At 46.2% G+C, this 25,341-nt stretch overlaps 5 protein-coding genes across 18 annotated transcripts in view; 3 read left to right on the top strand and 2 right to left on the bottom strand.

The window, feature by feature from the left end:
• LOC126556984 (tropomyosin-2) overlaps window positions 1–25,341 on the top strand; it is a 168,982-nt gene that overhangs the window by 40,440 nt on the left and 103,201 nt on the right. For 6 of the 12 annotated variants that reach the window (XM_050212586.1, XM_050212585.1, XM_050212580.1 and 3 more), the window contains one exon: window positions 144–241. The exons of 5 other annotated variants lie outside the window; for them this stretch is intronic. In XM_050212586.1, coding sequence (XP_050068543.1) covers window positions 144–226 — 83 coding nt within the window. In that variant the 3' untranslated portion in view covers window positions 227–241. Of the gene's footprint in view, window positions 1–143; window positions 276–25,341 lie in introns of those variants that run through there. One more of the 12 variants, XM_050212579.1, reaches the window with a different exon arrangement.
• LOC126564918 (modular serine protease-like) lies at window positions 1,072–8,108 on the bottom strand. The gene is made up of 4 exons (XM_050222047.1): window positions 8,073–8,108; window positions 2,837–3,249; window positions 2,218–2,753; window positions 1,072–2,150 (listed from the first exon to the last, which is right to left on the bottom strand). Exons 1-4 carry the CDS (start codon window positions 8,106–8,108, stop codon window positions 1,075–1,077), a joined length of 2,061 nt encoding a protein of 686 aa, XP_050078004.1. The 3' UTR covers window positions 1,072–1,074.
• Window positions 6,286–25,341, top strand: part of LOC126558725 (tropomyosin-1) — a 34,748-nt gene continuing 15,692 nt past the window's right edge. Inside the window, exons 1-5 of one of the 2 annotated variants that reach the window (XM_050214784.1) lie at window positions 6,286–6,394; window positions 8,075–8,520; window positions 8,596–8,815; window positions 8,899–9,076; window positions 9,781–9,911. In XM_050214784.1, coding sequence (XP_050070741.1) covers window positions 8,147–8,520; window positions 8,596–8,815; window positions 8,899–9,076; window positions 9,781–9,863 — 855 coding nt within the window. In that variant the 5' untranslated portion in view covers window positions 6,286–6,394; window positions 8,075–8,146 and the 3' untranslated portion in view covers window positions 9,864–9,911. Of the gene's footprint in view, window positions 6,395–8,074; window positions 8,521–8,595; window positions 8,816–8,898; window positions 9,077–9,780; window positions 9,912–11,434; window positions 11,520–25,341 lie in introns of those variants that run through there. The other variant, XM_050214783.1, reaches the window with a different exon arrangement.
• LOC126557922 (synaptotagmin-4) lies at window positions 13,328–20,336 on the top strand. Of its 2 annotated transcripts, none has more exons than XM_050213836.1 (3): window positions 13,328–13,404; window positions 18,339–19,014; window positions 19,658–20,336. In XM_050213836.1, exons 1-3 carry the CDS (start codon window positions 13,365–13,367, stop codon window positions 20,334–20,336), a joined length of 1,395 nt encoding a protein of 464 aa, XP_050069793.1. In that variant the 5' UTR covers window positions 13,328–13,364. The 2 variants fall into 2 exon arrangements, with proteins under 2 accessions (XP_050069793.1, XP_050069792.1); XM_050213835.1 differs by having other exon boundaries at window positions 18,318–19,014.
• On the bottom strand, window positions 22,616–24,164 carry LOC126558819 (tRNA-uridine aminocarboxypropyltransferase 2). Its single transcript, XM_050214891.1, has 2 exons — window positions 24,068–24,164; window positions 22,616–23,402 (listed from the first exon to the last, which is right to left on the bottom strand). Exons 1-2 carry the CDS (start codon window positions 24,160–24,162, stop codon window positions 22,709–22,711), a joined length of 789 nt encoding a protein of 262 aa, XP_050070848.1. The 5' UTR covers window positions 24,163–24,164; the 3' UTR covers window positions 22,616–22,708.

Genomic DNA, 25,341 nt, shown 5'->3' with positions numbered 1-25,341 from the left:
TCACTTGCCGCAACTTCCGCTTCTCTTTCCGCATTGCTCATTGAAATTAAACAACACAGATAGAAAAAAATCAACTGTCCATACAAACCTTTTCTTTAAAACCATTCTTTCTCTCTTCTCTTATTTAACAAAAACCCTTGCAGATGAGCTCAACAAAGAGAAATCAAAGTACAAAGCAATCGCTGCCGAACTGGACCTAACATTCGCTGACCTGTCCGGCTACTAACAAATGCACTGCCCACCAAACGGCCGAAGAAGTATTGCACGCGTCGCTGTATCGATCACGACATAATAATCATTTCCATATTTGCATTCGCCAATAATCATGTACGCCGAATTTCACCGGGGAGGACCGGAGTTAGTCCAACAACATTCCAAACTGCTGTGGTATTTACATTGATGCAAAACACAAGCAAAACAAAAATAAAACAAGCCAGATGTACTTATTCGCTTAAGCGCTACGTGAGGTCGGTTCCAAGGAAGTAAAAAAAAGGCAGCAAAGTGTTACGTTTTCGATTTAATTTTGCATAGGTTTCAATCATACAATTATTGTACATGTTTTTGCTGAGCTTCTTTCCATATTGCCTGAGATGTAATCCTTTCAAGACAAGTCAAGTGTGAAAATCCCTCTATCAGTGTGTGGTACAATCCAGCGGTGTGGCCGATTTAGAAGTTTAAATATAATGCTTGTTTAGAGGTATGTTGTGCGCTTAACGAAGAAGAAATTAAAAAAAATCTCATTCACAAGAGAGACAGTAGGTCAAGGGGCAGATTGAAGAATGATTTTGTGACGCTTTTCGTGATTTGAAGCTGGTGTTTTAGATTGAGAAGGAGTGCAGAGGCTGTGGCCCCCTTATTTGGCCAGCAAGAAGGGTGATACCACCGTGTGTGTGTGTGTATGTGCAAACAAGTTCAAGTCATCATTCCAATTGAAGAGACAGAGAGAGTGAGCGAGCTCGCATTCCAAAACTATATCCAACTTCCTATCCATATGAAGCCAGTGCTCTAACACAACACACGGAACAAAATAAAGTACGAAATCCAACGAACGAAATGCTTCTTGCTTGAGATTTCTTATATTACGGGATACCGGCCCTCAGCGTCCAGTATCATAGGAATGTAGTTTTGCACCTCGGTAAACGCGACGTACTTATTACTATCGCACCCACCATCCGATGCACGTGGCGCAGAACTCACCAACCCGTACAGATAGTACACGGTATCACCCGCCACCTCTTTCCCCAGCGCGAATCCTCCCCCACTATCACCCTGACAAACACCGGTTCCGGTTTTCGGATTGCCAGCACAAAACTTATCACCCGTCAGGAATGGACGGTAAGCGACCGGTGACACCTCCCGGCAGGTCACATAGTCCACCGTCGTAATGTCGATCACTTTCAGCACACTGCTCAGATTACCGGTCGAGGTAGTGAATCCCCATCCGGCCACCCGCCCAACACTGTTCGGTTTGATACGCTTTTCGCTCTCGGTGCGCAGATTTCGCTCGAGACAGATCGGCCGAATGTACGTACGGAAGGAGATGAAATCGCTCAGCACGACGATCGCAATGTCCAGATTGTAGTAGCCGGAAAAGTCCTGATACTGGGGCTGATGCAGTATCTCGTGTATCTGGAAGAACTGGGGCGGTAGGGCTTCGATCGCACTAATCTCTCGCCTATACTTGCCAGCCACCAGCCGGAAGTAACGCTTCGGGAAGAAGCCTTCCGTTGCCCAGAAGCAGTGGGCAGCGGTCAGGACGAGCCGCTCGGTAAGGATGGATCCACCGCACACGTACTGCCAGTCGGGCGATCGCAGGTCGGACAGTGTGTCCTCGTTAAGGTTTTTGTAGATCGCCATATGCCACGGAACCTCGGCAATCGACACATTACGACCACCGATAACGTATGCTTCTGCGTCGGGTGTTGGTGTGCCGCACACCGGCTCACAGCGAAACACCGCACTGTCCCAGGAACCGTCGACACAGTTGAGCGTTTCGTTGACGGGTTCGAGTGGTTTCTGATAACCGACACGGCAGCCAATGCGTACCCGGGTGGTCGGTGGAAGAGGCCGCTTGCACGTAATCTGACGTCGTTGATACTCACAGAACGGTTCGATCGTGATACCGTTGATCGGGATTTCGGAACAGTATTCTGGAGACAAACAAGTAGAAGTGATGAAGGTGTTAAGGGCAAATTAAGAGAAACTCTGGTGACTTACTCTCGCAAACCGGAAACGCCTCCAGCCATTCCCCATCCAAACACACAATGGTGGCCGTCCCTTTGAGCGTGTACTTATCGCCACACACAACGTACACGGAGTTATAGTTTTCGATAAATTCGCCCTGCTTTATCTGGACGTTCTGGGCACTTTCGTCCAGCACGATACGTCCGTTTAGTGGTGCTGCCGGGACCGGACATGATCCTGGCGGTCCAGTTACCGGGGCTGGCGTTGTGGTTGATGTGGTAGTTGTTGTTGAAGTCATCACAGTCGTAACGCGTGGCGTTGTAGATGGGAATGGCTTTCCGCACAGTAACTCATCCTCATCCGACCCATCGCGACAGTCGATCACACCGTCACACTTGGAGTATCCACCGATACACGCACCGTAACTGCAGCGGAATGAAAACGAGGGACAGAACACCAGGCTGCAGAGTTGCTGCGTTTCGTCCGTACCGTCGGGACAATCCTCCTGCCCGTCGCACACCTGATCGGCTGGTATACATTCACCCGAGTGGCAGGCAAACTCAGCATTGCTGGGAAAAAGAGGGGAAGCTGACGGTCAGCACATTTCCTTCCCCGTAAGGATCATCACTTCACTTGGACAGCATTCACTTACGAGCAGTTACCGTGTGCGGCCAGTATCATCCCACTATTCCCGGGACAGTGTGCATGCTCGTCAGAGTGATCCGCACACTCGCGTACCCCATTGCAGAGTGCATTCCCATCGACACACGCCCCATACTGGCAGCGAAATGCGTAGCTTGGACAGCGAATAAACGCACAGCTTTTGGATGTTTCGTCAGAACCGTCCTTACAGTCGATCACCCCATCGCACTGCTGGTGTGACTCGATGCACTGTCCGCTGGTACATTTCCACTCGTAATAGTTGCACACTTTTCGACGATCGCGTGTAAACGCTGACACTACGGCCGGCGGTACTACGGTGACGAAGAGAAGAAAGCACACGCATTGGAATTCCCCAGGGGCCGCGGCAAATAGGCAAACTTTAGCTAGACTTACCGCACGATGCTGTCACAAGAACGTAGACACAAAGCAATCCCCATCCGGTCCACTTTCTTCGTTTGCGAATCATTTTCTCTGTTGTCTATTCTATCTTGCTTGAAACTTTTGTTTTTGTCGAAGGGCTTCTTTAGAGCTTTAGAACTTCACTCTCACATTTCGCACCCCCGTTTGTGTAGCGGCTGACCGTAACCAAGGTTACAAAGATTCTAATGATCTCGCGTATTTGTGCATGCGCGCGCGTGTGCATATACGGCGATCGACGTTATCGCGTCCGATGATGCGTGCATGCGTGTGTTCGTGAGAACCTGTTCTCATTCACCCCTAAAAGCAGCGCGCGGTGGGATGAGTTTAGCTGTCGATCGAGCTTTCAGAATCGGAATCGGACATTGTGCTGAGCAGATAGGTCAATGAATGGGCTATAGGCAGCCGTGTGGGCCACATAACGAACTTATAACTGTATGTTCTAATATGTCAAGGCCCCAAAATCCCCTATACGGATGCTTATCAATTGGTGCGAACCGGACTAGAGGGTTGTTTACGGTAGGACATTCTTACCGGATTGGTTAAAAATAAATATGAGCTGGCGAGATGTTTTCGTTCGATTTGTTTTAAAGCACGGTGTCGCATGAAACAGTGAATCGCATGAAAGAAATGGATGAAAAATAGTGGAAGAAACTGTGGGCGATCACGGTTGAAGAAGGTAGGAAGAAATACTATTGTTCAAATTTGGAAAGAAAATAACACTCTATAATTGTTTGTTGATAGTTTATTTTTTTGAGTTTGACCGTGGAGCCCTGGGGACTGTCCGATCAGCCTTCGCGTACTCCATGGCCTTCTTTTTGTGCCTATGTGATCGTAAGGTGGTCTCTCATGCATCTGACTAGAATATCGTGAAATACCCCGAGCAGCGCTGGTGTGCAGCTGCTTTAACTTCAACTACATGCTTGGGCTCTTAAACAACACAGTCCAGCAATCAGGCCAAAGATTGCCATGCTAGTTCGCTTTGATCCCCGAAATCTCAAATCTCGAATCCCAGAATTCCCTGCTGCTTCTCAGGTCTACAAATAGACAAAGATATAGACGTTTTACATTCAGAAGGAATGTCTCGACGCCACTTGGTTAGGGTAGTCGGACGTCAGTTACCGCTGGTCACTGGAAGAGCTAATGCGACCCTTCCAGCATTCAATGGTTATCTACTACCTGATACGATAGCACACTCCTACAGCATATAGCCAGAGATTGTCCCAAGAAACGGCTCCTAATTGGCGACATAAGATTGCTCTTATCATTTCAGCAGCTCCATGGAAAAAAAATTCAGGATGGATCTGTTGGGAGGTGTAATCGCCAATAGGGAAAGATGAGTGAAATATCTTGCGATCGTCAGCATAAGAAAAAGAAGAGTCAGCAGAGAAACATGTAAGAAGGAAGGACGTTACAAAGGTCATTAATAAATGACAATAAATTGAATGGTTTAGTTGTTCATCTAACAGCTTAATAAACATATTAATACCAAAGTATGTATAAAAGGATATGGTCCTAATGGAAGCCTCGGTCCAACCCTATCCTGAAAAATAAGGTCGTGGAAGCTGCAACAAGCAGGCCGCAATCTCTTTAGGTTGTACTGCTAAAGAAGACAAAAATTATTAGAGATCTTCAAAGTGTGTGGGTAACCATATTAAGACATTTGGCAATTGTTTTAAAATATTTATTTGAATGTGTAAAATTTCTTGTATTTTCCTTTCGTATTTTTTCCTGTGATGGTGTTGGTTTGATTTTATGTTCGTATCCCTTATTATGTAGGATAAAATCGCTCGATAGAGGACACTAAAGGTAAATCCTTTTTAATATTGTTCTCCATTTCGTTTCGATGTAGAACATAATACTCTATTTTCTTATTTTCTGAAGGACGCCCTGGCCGTATTGCTTGACAAAATGCTCTACATTACAACTAAAATGAATTGAATGTCCTTTCGTTTGAATAATAGGAATTGAATATTATTCAACAATCCGTTAAAATAAAATGAACGATATAAAAGTTAAGAAATTAAAAGAAGAAAAGAAAAGCAAAGAAAATATGACTAATTCAGTGATCTTTACTTCTCAAAAAGAATTGTAAATATGCCACCAACTGCTGCCATGCATATATCTCTTTTTTTCCTCGCTCGCCTTAAAATTCAACTGCGCTCAGCCGTGTGATCTAAATTTTTGGGTCAATTTACTGACCATCTCTCGAACCGAACGGAGCATGTGGAAGGAAGGAAGTAGGAGTGCGAAAGCGGAATGCTAGCTAGCCAGTAGGATGATGAAAATTTAATATTCCTTCGGATATTTTTGGGATACCCCGCAAGGCAAACCAACCAATGTTTCACCGGTGTTGTTAGTTTATTTTCCCATCGTTCCTTTTTCTTTCGTGGACCACAAAAACCACTGCCTCTACTACTGCTCCGTTTGGTTGGTGAAAAAATTGGGTTGAAAAATGGTGGCCAGAGAACAAAAAAAAAAAAAAACAAATAATCATCCTCATCATCGGGCGGTGGTGTTCAACGCTACCGTACGTTCAAATTTAGAATCGTTGTGCAAAGCGGCACCGTGATGTTAGAGACCTTTGCTGTAAAACAGGGGAAAAGAATATATCGTTCGAAAGTGTGAACGAGTTTTCCACCTTTTTGCACAACGCCCGGCAAACCGCTAGTGCGCGTGCGATCACGAATTTTTCCTTCGCACGATCGTGAGGAAATTCGCTAACAACCGAACCAAAAAAAAGGAGGAGAAAACGGAGCGACGGCCCACGCATCATTACCACTACACATAAAAAAAGGCGCTTGTGGGGAAAATTGAATGCGATCGGGAAAAATAGGGGAAAAACGGTGCTGGTGACGTCATGGTGATCTCTTCTAGGCAATGAAGAAGCAACGCACGATTTTCCCCAGCTTTTCCGACTGCGTGTGTGCGTGTATGTAAATTTGAGTTGGCCAGGTTTTTTGTCGGGGGGTTTGCGATGGTGTTGGTACACTTCGTGCACTGTCCGGGGGTGTCCGCGCACGACTGTGTGCGTCGGTCGGCGTAAGGGTCAATCGGAGTTTTCCTCGTATTGCGCTACTCAGTGCTATCGTGTTTTTAGTCTTGCGAGGATTTGAGTGAAAGCGCTCAGGTTGGTTTTGTTGTTTTTGTTGTTGTTGCCTTTTTTTTTGTCTTGGTCAGCGATCACCCGCAGCTCTAGGCAAAAAGAGGTTGCTTTTTAGAATATTTTCATTCCGAAGGTGAAACTGGTGAAACAATTATTTGACCAGAAGGAATTGTAAGAAAAAATTTGCAAAATTAATGGTGGCGATATGCAAACTAAATAGACAAACTAGTGCAATTTAAAGTGCAACTTTAAGAATCTAAAGTTAACTAGAAAACAGAGAGAAAGTGTCACAAGGATCAATTGAATTTCTAACTCGTTAAGGGACGTGCCTTGGAAGTGCAGAGGAATGGGAAAACAACAAACAAAAGCGAGCGATTCCTTGTGTGTGACGCGATCCAGACGAACAGTGACACTATCGTGCATACACAGGTGGCTGTGCAAGACCCAACCGGGGTCAGTTGGACAGGGAGGGACCCGTACCCTACCCACTCTACTACCCAAAAATAGCGCCCCTTTTCCGTTGGACACGACAGAATCCACGCAACAGTTATAATTAACCGAGTAGCCTAAATCTTGCCACGAGAAGCAAAAAACAAAAAAGATCGTTGAATTCGAGGTTCGCATCAGCGGCGGGTGTATTAGGGTGCAAAACCGAAAAACGAATCTAAAAATAGTCTCCATCGAGATGCTTTGAGCGTGATTGAGTAACCGCCTGTTGTTGGACCGTGGTCAACCGGTGCCGTCTAAGAACGTATTGTCCCTTTTTCGCCTGGATGTACTGGATGTTCACCAGTAATGTCCGGTACACGTTATAACCTGTCTGGTTGGAATCGCCTAATAAGTAATCCAGCAAAAAAAAAATTGCAATCGATCATGCGGCACAACGGCAGCAATTTAAATCGGCAACCAGTCTTACGCCTTTGTTTGCGCATGTCCGAAATACGCTAAACCGGTGACGAACGTGAAGTTTCCTCATATAAGGTGCCGTCGGTTGTGTAGTAGCGAAAGGCTGGCGAGCTATTTTTACTAGAACAGATGCGCACGGACCCTAACGCGCATCCTCATGCGTATATGCGTAGCTGGTGATCCTCGGTTCGTTTGCCAGCACGCGACAACCTTCCCTTTAGCGCGTCGAACGGATGCTGAGGGGTGTTTTCATGCACTTCATGCACCTCCACACGCTCGCCTGTTTCGCCTCGAGCAATCCCACAAACCTGTTGGCAATTGTTGCCTTTCGGTTGCCTGCACAGTTATGAAAATGTCTTGAAATAAACAGTTGTCTAGCCTGTTGCGGTTGCGAAAAGTGGGTGGGTGGGAGATAGGGGAAGGACATGCTAACGTTTGAGCAAATGGAATGTGGCGATCGTACGGCTTTCGGTACGGGGCGAGCGATATTGTTACGAGCCGTAGCTGGAATGGTAGAGTTGAGCGTTCTATAATTAGGAATCGCAGTTACAAAGCAAGCAGCAGTTGATTTTTTGCTCTTCTTTTCGGGATGGTATGCAGATTTGGTGCTGCTTTTGGTCGGGTGTCTACAGCTCAAGCGCCTGTATGATCACGCGTTCACAAAAGTAAAATAGATTTTGGAGCGATTCTAGCGCCACGATGCCTTATGAGATGAGACGGGTTGAGATTTAGCAACTACAATGAATGACATTCATTCAGCAACAACTCTAACGCCCTCCGATTGCATCTCCCTTACAGCTAGCACCTTAAGGAAGTCTCCTTCCCGTATCATTTCTGTGGCCCCGAGGTTAGCAAACAAAACCATCCAAAATGGACGCGATCAAGAAGAAAATGCAGGCGATGAAGATCGAGAAGGATAACGCACAGGACAAAGCCGACACCTGCGAAAACCAGGCCAAGGATGCTAACCTGCGCGCCGACAAGATCATGGAGGAGGTCGCCGATCTGACCAAGCGTCTCGAGCAGGTCACCCAGGATCACGAGAAGTTCAAGGCTTCGCTGGAGCAGGCCACCAAGGACTGCGAGGAGAAGGACAAGCTGCTTACCTCGACCGAGGCTAACGTGGCCGCCCTGACCCGCAAGGTGCAGCAGGTTGAGGAGGATCTGGAAAAGTCTGAGGAACGTTCGTCCGCCGCGCTGTCCAAGCTGCTGGAAGCTACCCAGTCCGCTGATGAGAACAACCGGTAAGGTTCGGCCGGTAGCGACGGTTGGTAGTTGACTGACTGACACTTTTGGTCACGTGGGTTTTTATCTTGCAGTATGTGCAAAGTGTTGGAGAACCGTTCCCAGCAGGATGAGGAGCGTATGGACCAGCTGTCCAACCAGCTGAAGGAAGCCCGTATGCTCGCTGAAGACGCTGATACCAAGTCGGACGAGGTGTCCCGCAAGCTGGCCTTCGTTGAAGACGAGCTGGAAGTGGCTGAGGATCGTGTCAAGTCCGGTGAGGCCAAGATCATGGAGCTTGAGGAGGAACTGAAGGTGCGTTGTGTTACTAGCGTAGCATGTGCATGTGGCAGGGTTTCGCTCACCTCTCCCGCTGTCCGTTCACATTCGTCCCACAGGTCGTCGGTAACTCCCTGAAGTCTCTGGAGGTGTCGGAAGACAAGGCCAACCAGAGAGTGGAAGAGTTCAAGCGCCAGCTGAAGACGCTGACCATCAAGCTGAAGGAGGCTGAAACCCGCGCTGAGAACGCCGAGAAGAACGTCAAGAAGCTCCAGAAGGAGGTCGACAGACTAGAAGGTACGTTCGTGAGATTGTGTCTGCCTGTATCTAATGGTGAACCAAACACACGCATTACATGATACACAAAACCAATGCAATATGTGCGATCGGAAGATCTTTCCTTCCGATTCTGCGTTACGAGCAGATCATGGGTAGCGCCTGAACTTGCGGTGAAGCGGTCGAGGCTTCCCCCTAGGCAAATGCTCCCACGTATACTCGCTGTTGTTGTAGGCTTTACACGGTAACAGTAGATGTTAGATGCAAAACAGAAACACACAAACACGCAACAAGGAATTCACACTACCAAAACAGTCTCTAGCTCCTCTACGCTGTATGCTTCCCTTGAATAACCTGAGCTGTAAATAGCCGAAAGGGTGCTTTTGCTGTTTGCCAAAACAAAATCAAAATATTAAAACAGAACCAGAAAAATCGCGAAATGCCCTCTGCAGCCCCCCAAGACCTGGGGTGGTTGGGGTGGGTAGTTGTTGCAGCAGAGAGAAGAAAAACATGGCGACGACAACGAATCAATCGATCCTTCGATCCTATAAGCCGTCCATGTCACCGTGTCCTCCGGGAACGGTTGGGTAGCAAAAAAACAAAAAAACCCCAACCAGTATCCATCTCCACGCATTTTCGTCCACCGAACCCTCCACGTCTCGGAACAGCAAACATCGGACCAACACAGCAAATCCTAACAACTACCTTTCTGTAATCTCTTGCAGACAAACTGATGAACGAAAAGGAGAAGTACAAGGCGATCTGCGACGATCTGGATTCGACCTTCGCCGAACTTACCGGATACTAAACTGCACGCTAACTTCCGTCTTAACGTTGGGCGTCACATTGCCTGCCCTCCCCAACACCCTACCGTACCAGCTTGCTCCAAAACCTCCCCAATTTACCACTGCTGCCACCTATCTTTCTCTCTCTATCTTTCAATCTTTCCGAATCCCTATCACTTCGATTCCTGATGCACCAAGCTGCCAAGCTCTCCTCCACTCCGCCTATCCTCAGCGCCACGGTGTGTTCCAAAGCCGAAAACTGCACCCTCGATCTCGTTATATCTTTCGGCTGCGCCTTCCATGAGTACTTCTGCCCTGCGTCTAGCCGTTTTCCGTTGCGTTCCAAAAAAAAAACAAAACAATGAAAATCGTTAACCCGGTGGTTGGTGACGCGGAAAATGGATTGGGTGCGAGAAAAAAAAATGCTATCGATCGACCTTTAGGTATTTATGTGTAACGCACGTTACATACGATTCTGCATTGCGTTTCGATTTGATTTTTGAAAGTTTTCACAACCATTTTTACGTTGTTTTTTAGTTATTATGATTTCGAACTCCATAAATCCATATTTCAAACTGTTTGTTTCATTTTGTCAACATACAAGAAAAACCCTCAAAATGGGGTGACATTGTGACATTGTAAAGCTCGTGTCCACATTTTGTCCAGCCCGCACATGTTCACATGCTCGTCCTACGAAAATTGTGCTCGTCCGTTCCGTTCCGTTGATGTTCCGTTTTCATGTGTAAATGTGTTTTCCATACAATTCTCGCAAGAAAAGCACATCCGTCCTCGACACACATACACACACAGAGATCCCTCCACACAATTGTGGCCACTTCCGTACGGATCTTCTGTGCGGGGAGGGTCAATCGCACATGAAATCACGCGATTTTTTTTTCACACACGACTTTTCTTTGTGGCGTAACTGTTCAGCATTCAGCAAAGCATTCCACTATGTTGTTGTGTTGTTGTGTTGTAAAAAAAAACTCTGTTCACCTCAATTTCGTACCACATTTACCACCCAGCAACACTGTCTGTGTATGTTCCGTCATATCGACAGCCATCCTCCAAACCTCAATCGTTCTACCAGGGAGAAAGATCCACATTCGATCGGAACCTGCGTTAACTGCTTTTAACATCCCACATTCCTAGCGTTGTTTTCTTTCTTATCTTAACGAGAGTGTGCTGAATTTAACCTAACCACTATTGATCATATGTATGTAAAAAGAAACATCCACGCATATTACGTTTGTGTATCCAATCGTGTCTCGCATACGTTCGTACCCCTCTGTACACTGTACTCTGGGAGGAAGGGGTTGTGAAGGGTGGTCCAAACCCCTTCAGCATAGAGCTGGCCGAATAGACAACCCGCCGGGCAAACCTCACTCTGTGTATACGTCGCCACAGGTCGATCGAAGACGACCTACGAAGGCAGGTGCCGATCCCGATCTGTGGCTGTGTATTTAAAGTGTAATTTTTGTGGCGTTGGAGTTACATCCATTGTTTTTTTTTTCTCATCCCTCCCCCAAAAACCGTTGCTCTCCATTTTGTTGGACCGTGCGATCGTAACACCACCTCTTCTCTTCTCCCGCAGATGAGCTGGGCGTCAACAAGGACCGGTACAAGTCGTTGGCCGACGAGATGGACTCCACGTTCGCCGAGTTGGCCGGCTACTAAGCCCCGTTTTGGTGGTCAGCTTTGGTGCACGTGCGTGCACTGAACGAGACCGCCCGTCAACACCTGTCACACAACACACCTGGCGCAGAACTCTCTTCACTACACTGATAGCCACACCTGTCATCCGTGTGTGACCGTTTCAAGGCATTTTTAAACCAATTTTGTTGCGATCGAAGCAAACGAGACGAGCTTAGTGAACGAGGCTATTGGGGGAGGATCAAAGGATCAAAAGGAAAAGCAAGTTCGTTCATCAGCGGGAAAACAGAGAAAGATAGAAAGTCAGCACGTTAGAACATCTTTAAAACGCGATATTTAACACCACACACCACGTCCCAAATTGGTACAAGAGCGTCTAACATCGAAAAACAAAAAAAAAAAAAAGCTCACCAGAGAAAACCCTTCAGGAACACCCCCGAAAAAGAGACCATCCTAGAAAAGCGAGCGTTGCATACGATCATGTTGTTGTTGTTGATGTTGTTGTCATTTTTTGCTAGTCGCCAGCGTTTTATTGGGTCCTCTGGCTGCCCTCGGGAATTGGGACGCATCGTAGTTAGTGTGGGTGGTTTTGTACCTCCGGGCAGGAAGCGAACAGAAGGAGAGCGGGTGAGACACATACACACACTGTCTAGGATCCGGGAAACACCAAACACCAAACTTGTTGAAGCATGTGAATCTTCCAACGTCTACTTTCTCTTGATAAATGTATTATTTATATCTTTTGAATAAAAAAAGCTATGAGGACGGTCAATAATTTTAAGTAAAACATCCAGAAACCTGTGCGTCACTGTTGTTCTGCGTGAGTGGGAAGACTTCCGAAGGGTGGCGTCACGGTTTGCTAAGGTTTATCCCGAAAGGAACAGCACGAGACCTGTGATCACGTTGGCCAGAAGGTCGGGTCACAATATCACATGAAAGCTTTAAAGTTCGCGTTTCCAGGATCCAGTTCCAGTGAATTTGAAACCTCCCCTAATGACGTTCAAACGGTTTCCCTTTGACAGTTGCGAGTCTTCTGCAAAAGTTTCCACACAAGTTCTACCGACTCGTTCCATTGCTCCAATGATGCTCTCCATGCTCTTGATTCTTCAATACTCTCCACAATCTATTGCCGTCAGTGTCGCGTAGGAGTCTCGGAAAAACTGGAGCAATTAGCGACGAAAACAAGCAACAATCAAAACCGGGGAGAGCTTTCAAAGCTTCCGACACCCGTCGTTGTTGTTGTGGTGGGTTTCCTCAACGCTCCAACCATTCAGGCCCACGGCGAGAGCGAGGATGCACATAGAGCGCATGCGTTCGCGCTCAGTTCCGCTTGGTTTATCGATTTGCCTGCCTGAATCTTCGCTCATACGTACAGCAAAAGTGCGACATTGCGGTCATACTGTTGTCGGGTAGTTCCGTTACAATCTGTGATCCACCCAGTGTTCTCCTGCTGTGTGGAATCCTTTTCCAATCGTGATTTAACGATGGTTGGCACTGGGTACAGGTGTCACGATAATTAGCTCAGTTTGATTCCTTAAAAGTGTTACCAGCTAATGCCAAGCGCTTGTCGAGGACGTGAAGAAAAGTGGCATTTTGCGTGGTTCACCAAATTACCTTGGCAGGCAACTCCTTTCTAAGAGTGTGTGGGCGCGCGCGCGTGCTTCGTGTGTTCCCCTAAACCGTGGGTGTGCGTGTGCTTTTGCTGTGCGTGCGGAAGATATCAAAGCACTGTGGTACAGCGCCTAATTCCTAAGCAAATTGTGTAATCCATCGTGTCTACTGTGTGACGTCGTGTGCAGGGTGTGATTGTTTTGCGTCCGAATCCTGTCCCGCAAATCGGCAAAACGGTGGAGTCCGGAATCATCAACAAGATGGGCGACCACGGCCCGGACATGAACACGCTGGAGACTGGTAATATAGGGCTACTTCAAACTCTTGGGGCAAATTCTGCCCACACGGACGGGGAGCGAAGATCAGGAACGAAACGTTCCCGAGCGGCGTTGAGGGGGGGTGGGGGGAGATGTTTGGAGGCATCGGCAAGTAGTGGAAGCTTTACAAAGTTGGTATGCAAGAATATTGTTTCAGTACAAGAAACCCGTTTACTGTGGAAAAGTTCTCAACAAAGTTGGAGTAAATTATGAAGAAAACAAACTTTGAAAAACATCAACACAAACACATAGAAGCATGGGGTGGAGCAAGGATATGTATAAGAATTGCACTCGTCGATTATCTCCGATGAAGGTGGCATTGCACCCGACAGTCGGACGCCTAAAGTTGCGTGATGTCCGTTGGTGGGCTACAATTTTCCTGGAGCCAACGCGACTGGCAACGGTTGTACCTGATTCACCTGTTTTCAGCGTGAGTCATGCGAAGCCGCAAACAAAGTGCATTGTCCCGGATACGCTTTGGGTGTTGCAATGGTTCATATACTGAAGTTGAATTACAAGAACTTATTTTTAGTACAAGTTTAGTACTAGTACGACGAACATGTTGGGATCATTAATTGTCCATTTAGGTGGAAAATGTTGCTATTTTCATGTGTCCATCACAGTGGTTGATTTAGTTGGCAGCTATTCAAGGAGCACAATGTACAACCATGTCAAAACAATGAGGACAATGTAGAAATAATTAGGTTTCTTAGAAGGGACTAGAATAAGCCGTAAAAGAGCTTCAAAAAAGCATCTTAAACTCAATTTATATTGCAAAAATAACAAGTTGGTTTCTTACAAAGCTCAAGAAGACCGTCTGGTGGTAGAGCCGACAGCAGTGCTAGTCTTCAATTTCTATCCGGACCGTTTCCCCCGCAATGAGGACTGTCTATCCAGCTACGTTGTATCGAAAAATCTAGTAAGCCATGGCGTAACCAAGCAGGTCGTTAAGCCGAAAAGAAAAAGAAAATAGCTCAAATATTGGAGACCAGAAAGTTTAATAATTCCCAAAAAAAAAGGTCCTCAACACTCTCACACTGATACTCGGTCGGTTGGTTTACTTAAGTCAGGTACTTCGTCCTTAGAAGTGTCTTGGCTTTACAACTTCCTCTGGTAAACTCCATACTTAAAATCTACTTAGTGCCCCAAACACTGTTGTCCACTTTATCCTGTCAGTAGAACTATTTACTGATTTATTATAGCTGCCTCAAAGCTTTCCAATCTCGTTCCTGCGCACGAAGATTCTATCCACCACGAATTTCAATCCTCTCTGGATGGTATCACACAGGTACGATTGTTGTCCACGCTACCCCATAAGCCTTCCGCAGGACAAACAAACATAACGATGTAATATAATCCACTGCTCCGGTCACGATGATGGGATGTGTACCGATTCCACCCTCATCCGAACTATGATTGATTCATGGTTCGCGCTAATTCCACAAAGTGTCAACAATCCGCAGGTACTCATAAAACACATTCCGATATGCTGGTCACGTTCGAAATGCAGAACGCAAGGAATAATCATACTCAGGTTAGATGAAATACACGTACAGCATGAAGCCAGGAAAAAGCAGAGCCAATCTTATTTTTCATCGCCATCGATGTGGGAAGCATTGGCTGGCACTTTCGTATCGATTGGCCGTCCGTCTTTGTGGTCGTGTTACTGGCGCAGCACAAATGCAATCCGTTCGGGTTGAAAGCAGAAGGTGGGGAGTCTTATAACATCCAAACAGAAAACCTTAAGCATTCCTCCCCCGCTGTGTGAATGTGCCTGTTCCATGTAGCATTGCAACGTCCTTGGCATCCGTCGCCTTGCTTCTTGCGTTTGCCGCCACCAATGGAGACACGCTTTTCCTTGAACTTCGATGACAAAGCCCTCGTCATTCCGGCATCTTTTGCTACTGCTGCTGCTGCTCAAGGATGAGAGCAAAGCGTCGAGATGTGCTGAACGGCGCACACAATACGGGTCCGGGTGCTATGCTTAGATGGAAAGCTTCTTGCACTCGGCGGCACTAGGCACGTTGCATTGCATGTCGGCTTGTCACTTACACTCGACAAGATAGAAACTTCCACGGGAGTTTCTTTCACCCAGTTTTCTCCAGTGCCCTGTATGGGGGGTATAATGCAGGCGCGAGCAAAGGTACGCCGAATGAAGCATCTCAAGAGAGACGGATACGGGTGGACAGATCTGCAATGAAAATGAATTCAATGAAGATGATGTCGGAAGCGAACAAGCTGTAAGTGGCGTAGCGTTTTGCAAATCGAAAGCCACTGGCCTTAAAACGTAACGATGTAGTCCATTCATATAAATCCTTGGAGGAACTGTTGACCACTGCAGTATCAAATGAGGCACAGTTTAAGGAGTTGAGTGGACATTTAGCCGAAAAGACCAAAATGCGCCATTAGCTAGGACGATTGCTAGAGGTCGAAGTTGAAGATGAAATGAATTTCTGAGCACATGCAAATGGGATTGAAATTGAAAACTCTACTATGGTCCGATTGTAGAACCTCTTTCAGCTGATGGAAAAGGAAACAAAAACATAAATTATGGGACTCTGTGACTTTTGTGACCTTCGTTAAAGTTATGGAGTGGATTTGGTTGCATCGATAGTGCTCCAAACTAAGACTCTAGTGAGGCTTATCCAACATGGCGTATCCTAGCGGGTCTAAGTCATCAATAATCCAATTAAAGTGGATTGGCATGAATGAGCACTTGGGAGAAGGAAAAGGATTTGCTTGTTTGTATACAAATTGGAATGTTATAACTCCAGTTGAATCCGTTTTCTTTTGAAGTACTCGTATGTACTATGCCAGCCGGCTAAAACTATGCTTTAAAGCCGTAAAGAGCCGTTCGGTTTGGACCTTTTTTTTTTTTTTAGCTTATGGAGTTGTTTGAATTGGTCAAGCTTTCTTACAATTTGGAACATTACTTATTCATGCATGTTCTACAGCTTGCGGTCACAAGCGAACTCGAGCGAAAACTATTCTTCGCCAGGCTGACGTGGAAGCAACATTTCGGTGCGAATTGGCTGTAGCTGGTTGAATATTTTATTTAGAAATTCGATTGAGTGAGTGGCTGAAAACAGTGAGCTTTCGGCCGTTTACGCACCACACCAGAGCTTTATTTCCAAGGCGCATAAGGGAGCCTTCACATTTATTCGCACGGTCGTCCTAGCACGTGCTAATCCAACCACAGACTTGTTATTTGGCCCGTTATGTTTGAGAAACTGTGTGTGTGTTTGTTTTTTTTTGCTCTCCCATCACATCTATAGTGGTCCCATGTGGTGCAAAGGGACGGCATAATTTAAGTAGCATTGGTCGAGTTTTTTGCTGAGTTCACACGAGGGATTCAACCCATTATGAGTAGGCAAAACACTGGGTAAGAAAAATGGGCAAAAGAAAGTCATAAAACTGAGAGCATATTGCCCAAGAATTACATTTCACTTGCTACGATGGTACTTTTTCCCCATTCAGAATTAGAAGAAAGAATAGGTTTATCGCTCTGTAAAAACGGACAATAAAATATCCACAAAAATGTAAGTACAATCTCCCATTCTCCACTCACAGAGCTCTTCAAACTGATGACTCCACAAACCATGATTTATTGGGAAAACTTTCGAAAGCTTTCGAGTCTTTAAGTAATTTTTAAACCCCAACACGACCGCCCATTTCCTTTCTAAACCACCTCCACTTTGTTAGGCAACGATGGTTTGAAATTGTGTTTTTTCTGATAAAAGTTCCATCAATTATCGGTCGGTTGTACAAGTTGCAGTGCAGCAGTGTGTATAGCAGCTGCGAACAGGCTCACCAAGATGGCTTCCCCATTATCTAAATTTCCCACCGGCGATTGTAGCGATAGGAGAAAACGGAGTAGAGCAGGACACGATGGCCAGTTGCGCAATTGTAGGGATAAAGGTTTTTTGTGGTTGGAGCTGTTTACAAATTTTACAAAATACCAATAGGCGTAGGGATAATTAACAAGAAACGTTGTCTCTTTCAATAAAGATTTTTTGGTCCAGAAAAAGAAAAAGCTTTGTTTTGAGGTTTACCGACCACGGAGGTTACGGCGGTCCCCCAATGGCTTATTAAACTTGCTTGTATATAATGTAGTTTGATGATCAAGTCGCCAAAATACTCCGGACTTTGCCTTGTGCAAGACCAGCGCTGCTGTCGGCTCTACCATCAGGTCGACCCTGGAAGCAATAGCTAAGATGGGATAATTCTTATTATTTCGACCTAAAATGTTCTTGGTAACTGCAATTTCATTTTGAAAAGAATTTTGATAAATATTCCACAAACATAATCAGAAAGCTCGTAACTCAACGGCAACGCTAATACATTATCTTTATGAGCTTTCGCAAAATAAACGTACGGAAGCGTAGGTTCATAAAAATATTGATAAACGTAGCAAAAATAAACCGATTCCAAATCAACCAACCATATGCCCTGACGCACATACACACTGGCTCGTGTGACGTGCTGGCTCTATATTCCATTGATGCGGCTTTCAATTTGACGCGCCACTTATCGTCGCTTAGAAAACCCACCATAACTTTACGATACCGGCGTATCGCTGTTTGGGGGTATATCGCCGCAATGCCCGTAATTGAAACCAACTGCCGGAATCACCTACCACACAACCAAACAATGTAGTAGCGCATTTGGGTTCCAATGCAAAATGAATTGCCTGCCCAACTTTATAGGCGCTTTGGGGGTGTTTTCCGCACATTTTACGAGTCACACATCTCACAGCCCGTTGCAATATACCTGCGCGAGATGAACATTCCAGTGTTTCGACATTTCTGAGCCTCGTGACCTTTCCGATTCGCTGCTGCTTTCGTTCTCCCGTCCGGCTACCGTACGCGTCCGATTCTAGCGTTCCTGTTCATTCAGATTATGTTGTGCTCATTTCAGTTGTACCGGCCGTGTTAGGACTAACGGCGGCCGCCATATTGGCCGTGACGGCATGCTTCTGTGCTCGGCGTTTCCGGCGCCAGAACAAGAAGTCGGGCCACGAAGCATCTTCACTACCGTTCCAACCGCCCCGTCCACCGAAAGCGGTCCGTTCGCCGAGCGGTCAACCGCCCCAATATCTGAAGAAATCACCGTCGCCGACCAGCATTAAACCACTTCCGGGTCATCTACCGGCCCAATCGCCGACCGAGCAGACGACGGTGGTGGCAGCAAACACCACAACCACCACCACGACCACCACAACGAGCATTGTACCGCCGACCAAGTACACCGAGGAGAACGAACTGATCCCGAAGAATGCGCAGCTGGAACCGAAATCACCGGATGTGTCGGAGATGGGTGATCCGGTCAGCGAGCATGGCGATGGCAGTGAGCACGGTAAGCTGGGCACGATTGTGTTCAAGCTACGCTTTCTGGCCGATCGGAGTGCGCTCGTCGTGTCGGTGGTCCGTTGCCGTGGACTGCCGGGCAAGAACCATGGTACGGCAGTGACCGAGCTGAGTGCGGGCGGTGGTGGTGCCCTTTGCAACGGAAGCGCCAACGGAAAGCAAACGGCTACCGATCCGTACGTGAAGTTGCAGCTGTTACCCGACAAGCAGCATAAGGTGAAAACAAGGTAAGTTTCAATTTCATCTCTCGGGATTCGAACGACTTAACAGGCATTACCGCAAAAAGGAATTGTCGAAAGAGATAGAGACCGTTAATGTGTGCGTGTTTGTGCTGGAAGAACAGAAAGCACATAAGAAACTTGCCACCCCATCAATTCTGAAGGTCAAGGCATGGAAAGCCGAAATCCTCCCTCCCCGAAAGCGGGGAAAGAAATACGCATGAGCTTAAGCCCCAGCGAAAATGTAACCACAAGCAATAAAACTTTGGTCCGCCATTACGCCGCGAATGAAAGGTGTAACAGCTGGCGATGATAAATATAGGCCCAGATGTGAGGGAGAAGTTTTTCCCGGTAACGAGCGGGAATTGAAAAGTAATCCATTTAGGAGGATCCTTTTGCTGTCGTACGCTCTCTCTCTCACTTTGTCATTTCCTCGTCTTTGGCCGACCAGCGGGATGGGGCACAGATGTTTTCCAAAAATAAATGCATAATCTGCCTTGCAGGCTTTCTGACAACGACGACACACAGTTAGCTTTCCAAGGATTTCGAGAGCTGATGTAATCGAAATTATATTGGATGTCTTCACGAGCCTCCCCCCTTTCTCTTTTGCATTCATCCATTTTTTTTTCCTGTCCTCTAACTTTCCTTCCAGAGTGCTGCGTAACACTCGCAATCCGGTATATGATGAGGACTTTACCTTCTACGGCTTAACACTGAACGAGCTCGCCGGCATGTCGCTGCATTTCGTGGTGCTGAGCTTCGATCGGTACAGCCGGGACGATGTGATCGGTGAGGTAGTTTGTCCGCTGAGTGGCATCGACCTGCAGCAGATCGAGAACCAACAGGTGGCACTGAGCCGCGAGATCCAACCGCGCAGTCTGAAGATCCGGGCGCAGGGTCGTGGTGAGCTGCTGATTTCACTCTGCTGGCAACCGGCCGCCGCACGGCTGACCGTGGTACTACTGAAGGCACGCAATCTACCCCGCATGGATGTGACCGGGTTGGCGGATCCGTACGTAAAGATCTACCTGCTGTACAATGGGCAGCGCATCGCGAAGAAGAAAACCCACGTGAAGAAGCGCACCCTGAGTCCGGTATTTAACGAAAGTTTCGCGTTTGATATTCCAACAACCGAGGGTGCCGGTGCCACGCTGGACGGTGTTTCGCTCGAGCTGATGCTGCTGGACTGGGACCGGGTGACAAAGAACGAAGTGATCGGCCGTCTGGAGTTGGGTGGACCGCGCAGCAACGGCTCGGCGCTCAACCACTGGAAGGAGGTATGCAACTCTCCGCGTCGTCAGATTGCCGATTGGCACAAGCTGCGAGAATAAGCTGGGGCCGCGCAGTAGTAGTAGTAGTAGCGGTAGCGGTTTTGGTTTCGTTACGTTCCTTCAGCCGATGAGAAGCATGTTAGCACCCTTTTATGAGGTTAACCACCAAATGACTAAACTGTCCCTTATGAACTGAACAAAAGCAAAATAGACAATTGGTAGTAGCATATACACTCACGTGAAACTATGATACCAACATCAAGCAAATCAAAAACTCATACAAAGCACACTTTTCGCAAATCCAAGATCATGTCAAATTAAGAAGCAACCGCTCCGAGCACATCTGAACCGCGGATTGCTGTTTTGATCGCATAATCCTGACGACTCTGAGGAGTATTTAATAGCTCCCGGCTTTCGATGGTCTAGCTTGTAGGGCAATGCTTTAAACTTCGAACAGCAAGCACAATGATGATGAAGGCGCTGATAAATCAGCCCGTTTCCTGCACATAAACCCAGAAACAAACCAAAAAAAAGCATATTCCTCTCCATGATCAGTTCTCACCATTAGAAAGGAGCTTAGAAAAAAAAAACTTTTGGCAAAAAGAGAGTTCTATATATACATATATACACAAACACTAGACAGAGATCCTTCAAGATGCACGGATATCTATTCTGACCGCTACGTACAGCACCGGAGCAGCTAGAGCAGAAGAAGAGGTTGAATGTATTTGGAGGAACTTTTGGAATGGAACCGCATTTGACACGCTTTTGAAACAATTTCCGACACAGATTCGGTAGGTAATTATAAGAATGACAATGAGCTAATGCTTGCACAGCAGGAAAGGGCGATAGAGCGCCCGAAGCACCCTCTCCACCAGGCTGATGCAGTTCCTAGCGTCGCAAAATGATGTGTGCTTCTCCGTAGGCTTGTACAACAAAACGGTTGGAAACCATACGAATCCCAAATAATAATCCAAAGATAAAGAGATCGCTAGGCAGTAGCTATAGAGCTGCTGAAAAACCGCTAAAGAAAAACTTTGGTATACACACACACACACACACACACACGCCATATTTACTCTAATACCGTAGACGCGAATGCGCAACACTTTGAATGCAAATATTTAAAACAAGCCCTATAAACTGCGACTAAGCGCGGTGGCTATTGGTCAATATGTAGGAGTAGTACTGCTGTCCCTTCAATGCCTAGGATACGGATACGGAACGATGCGGTTCTTTATGAAAGAGCACCAAGAAGAGGACACCATTAGTGTAGAGGATGTTGTGTGGCATAGTGGTATGTTTGTACGTAAAATCAGGCCGGACAAGGATATAAACCGACAACCAGATGGTCTAATTTAGTAGTAGATGTTAGTACAGGCAGGACAGGACATGGTAAATGGTTTGAATCTCACCCTCTTTTGAGTAGGGATCGGTGCGATCTCTTCTTGCTAGTGTGGTGTTGTGTTCGTTATAGTTTTGCTTAGTTTTTTAATACAATTGTTGATGATAAGTACCTTCTTGTTAGTTACCAGCAAAACCCCAAAAAAAAAAAAAAGAGTGACAGTGAGTGTGCTTTTGTAGCTTTTTTTCAATTGCTCTAACCACAGGGCGATTCAAAGTACCCCAGTTGTACATATAGTTCTAAGACCGCGCGCGCGCGATCTGTTCCCAATACTAACGTTCTTTTAAAGCATAGTATTATACATTCTATTTTAACATTACACCATCTATTTGAATAACGAATCTTGGTAAGCGCAAATCAAACAACGTAGAATACATATGCTGTGAATACATAGTGCGTTAGCAAATACTTTCGGGACTGTAGCAACTGTAACGAATGATGTTGTTAGGCTTTGTTTCGTTGCTAGCTCAAGTACGAGGTGGACTGCAGTGTACGGCAGATACTGTCGCAGTAAATTTCAGTATGACCTAAGCGTGATGTCTCTAACGATTCACCAATCTCAATTAAAATTACTCATTTGGAATCTCACATCTCGGGGAAGATTAAGGCAGGCCACTATTGCACACGAGAACCGATTGTTGCTTTTAACTAGAGCATCTGGCACTGCACATTTGTATGCTTTGTTGGTTCGTTTTAGTAGCTTAAGATTGGAAACTATTTTATTCGAAAGGACACAAATTGTTAAAACTGAATTCGATCTTTAAAACAGGTATCGTGCAGTATCGTCTAAATGGCCACGTGTAATGTTTAAAGAGCGTAACAGCTAGATAGGCCAGACAGACAGGCCAGATAGATTAGGCAGAGGAAAGATCGAAGGGTGGATGGATGCGTTGTCATCAATAGTTCTGCTGTGTGAATGTATATATACACATAATAAAGCTATGCTCTATTTTATGTTACGAAATCAGTACAATATAAAGTGGTATAATAAAATTACAAAAAAGTAAACGACCGTGTTTCGTTTGTGCTACGATGATTGGCTTTCCGTAGGATCCGTCGTATCGTCTTTAAAGTTGTCCGCCTGCTTTAGCAACCGATTCAACCGTCGCCCGATCAGCTTCGGGTACTGATTGTGGCGTATGAGAAACTCTTTCGACTGGTGCGTAACTGCTCCGTTTGCGAGCTGAAATTGACACAGCATGTGCAGTGGCTGCAGTAACTGTTCCCGATAGCGATCATCCCGTTCGAGTACGCTAAGTGCTTCAATGGCTGTTTCCAACGTGCTGAGACAACCTTCCGTAGGCTGGGTCCGTATGATGTAGCTGCTGGTGCCGGACGTGACGAGCTTCACCTGTCGCATCCCATGCAGTGCCGATGAGCTATGATAGATAGCTTTCGCCTGTGGCCAAGTGCCATCGATTAGTATCAAATTGTACGGACCCTCGGTAGGATCGATCTGTTCGATCGGAACAGAACTGGCACTCGGATAGAGCAATAGGGAACGGTTGTCTGCCAAAATCGCTTCCAGTTCCTGATCGTGACGGGGGAATCTTTTCCCCTTGTAAATGAGACACTTTCCAGGTGCGAGTCCGACGGATAGCATGGGAGCAGTCCGTAGGGATCGTTTTTCTTCGGCAGGATGTTGTAGGAGTACTATGCGACCACCGGGACTAAGTGGTTGGGCGGGAAGCGCTGAACACCAGCATACTTGTACGGGACGGCTGGAATAGAGAAAAGTGAGAGTGTGACAAATTCAGTTATAATTTTGTTTTCCAACATTTAAACAAAAAAAAATTTTGTGTTACTTCTAAGCCACAGATTTTGTCTGCAGAAAGGTTGATATGGCAGAAAACTTCAACTGATCAGCAGTTGATCGAGCCAGATCTTGGCCCTATGCACTAACAATTGTTCTAACCGTAGGAGGAGTTGATGGACATCACATTCCTCTCCCTCCAAAAGCCTGCATCGTTCACCGAGTGTTACAGGGGGCGAACACGATAGCGTTTTTCAAGTGACCCTCAAGTTTTTAGGGGTAACCAATGCCACATATTAAGTATATCTTCAATCGGCGATTTCTTTATGGATACTTGTTGTAAGTCATTCGCTTGAGGCTGAAAACACTTGGATCAGCATCCTGGAAAGGCATGAATTTGACCTCCCTCATCCTCCTTCATGCAGCTTCAGTGACTATTTCTGAAGTGGTTCAAAATCTTTTTTCAGAATAATCCTCGAAGACGTTTCGCATGATCTAGTGGAAAATTGAACTAAACTAAGATGAGCAAGAGAATGCATTTAATTTTCAATTAAGATAAATTACATTTAGAGGATCTAAATGGTTGCAAAGAACATAATTTCCACGGTTTTTCTAATGATAGTACGAACTTACCAGCATTTCGTGCACAGGGGCCTCATCCTAGGTGGATCCGCAGGGATATTGGCTAAATCATCCCATGCCGATGATTCTAAAGCTAATTCACTCATCATTACGCCTTTTACTTTTCTTATGCGGCTTCAATGAACACTTTTGCTACCACTCTGTACTCTTTTTCAGCCGATTTTGTTTGTTGTAAAGAACTCGTCACCCCTTCGTGCGAAAGGATCGACCCACATTCATATCACTGCCGAACCACACGGTTCCTGTGAAAACGTAAACAAAACATGCATGCGTCAAAGCGTCTGACAGTTCAGACTTTTTGCTAGTGTGCGTGCAAGCCAACTGACAGCAGAAAAACGCACTGGAAACGGTGTTCGTGTTTCTCATCGACGTTTTGTCATCGTCTTTAGCACTGAACACACAGTAGAAAGAAAGTTACATCACGATTTCACAAACGCAGTAATCAGAACAAACAATTTCCAGCGATTTGTGTTTTCCGTTCGGTTGAATCGAGTGAGAAAAAACCTGTGATCGTGTAGTGGTTTTAGTTGGCAGAGCCAGCCAGAACCAGTGAGCAGCTTGGTCCAAAATCATCACCGTGCGGTAGCGAAAAGTGCGCCGTGTGCGTTTTCTAGCATGCTCTAGCGCACGGAGTAAAACGGATCGTGCAGGACGACATCGTCGTGTGTAATATCATCGCCAATCGAAGGATACTTTAGGGCAGCAAGCTCCTGGCGCGAGATAGAGCATGACCGAATCAAAGCAGGTTGGTAGCGCACGGGGTGCTGGGTGTATGCTATTCGGATTAGTGAACGAAAACGGTCACACATAACTTCCACTACTACCTTCATGTGTGCCCCGCTCATCTCATTCATCGAACGTTGTTTTATCAGCTCCTTCCCGAGTGGAACGAACCACAAACAAAAAAACAACAAACGGTGGTTTTCGTTTTATTTTACCTGCTTGTGTTGTTCCATTCTTCACGCTCCTAGGCTCCGCTTATTATCCAACCCACACTTTGGTGGGTGGCCTTTGGGAGCGCAATTACGATGTATCGTTCCCGAAAAAGATTTTTTTTCCGTCGCCTACTGCAGTTGCTACATAGATTGCCTACGTCGTTTGTGAATCTTTCACCTTCACCGTTTTGTGTGTGTTTTTGGTTCTTTTCTCCTGCTGGTATTTCCTTTCCTTTGCCATTTCCGCTGATTACACTTTTTTCGTTTTAAACCTTCCTACGGTTTGTCCGATCCCGTGGAGGGTATGCACTTGATTCATATTGCTTTGCT

The sequence above is a fragment of the Anopheles maculipalpis genome, chromosome 2RL (genome assembly GCF_943734695.1).
Source record: "Anopheles maculipalpis chromosome 2RL, idAnoMacuDA_375_x, whole genome shotgun sequence".
NCBI classification, from domain to species: domain Eukaryota; kingdom Metazoa; phylum Arthropoda; class Insecta; order Diptera; family Culicidae; genus Anopheles; species Anopheles maculipalpis.
This window is presented reverse-complemented; position numbering and strand designations above follow the sequence as displayed.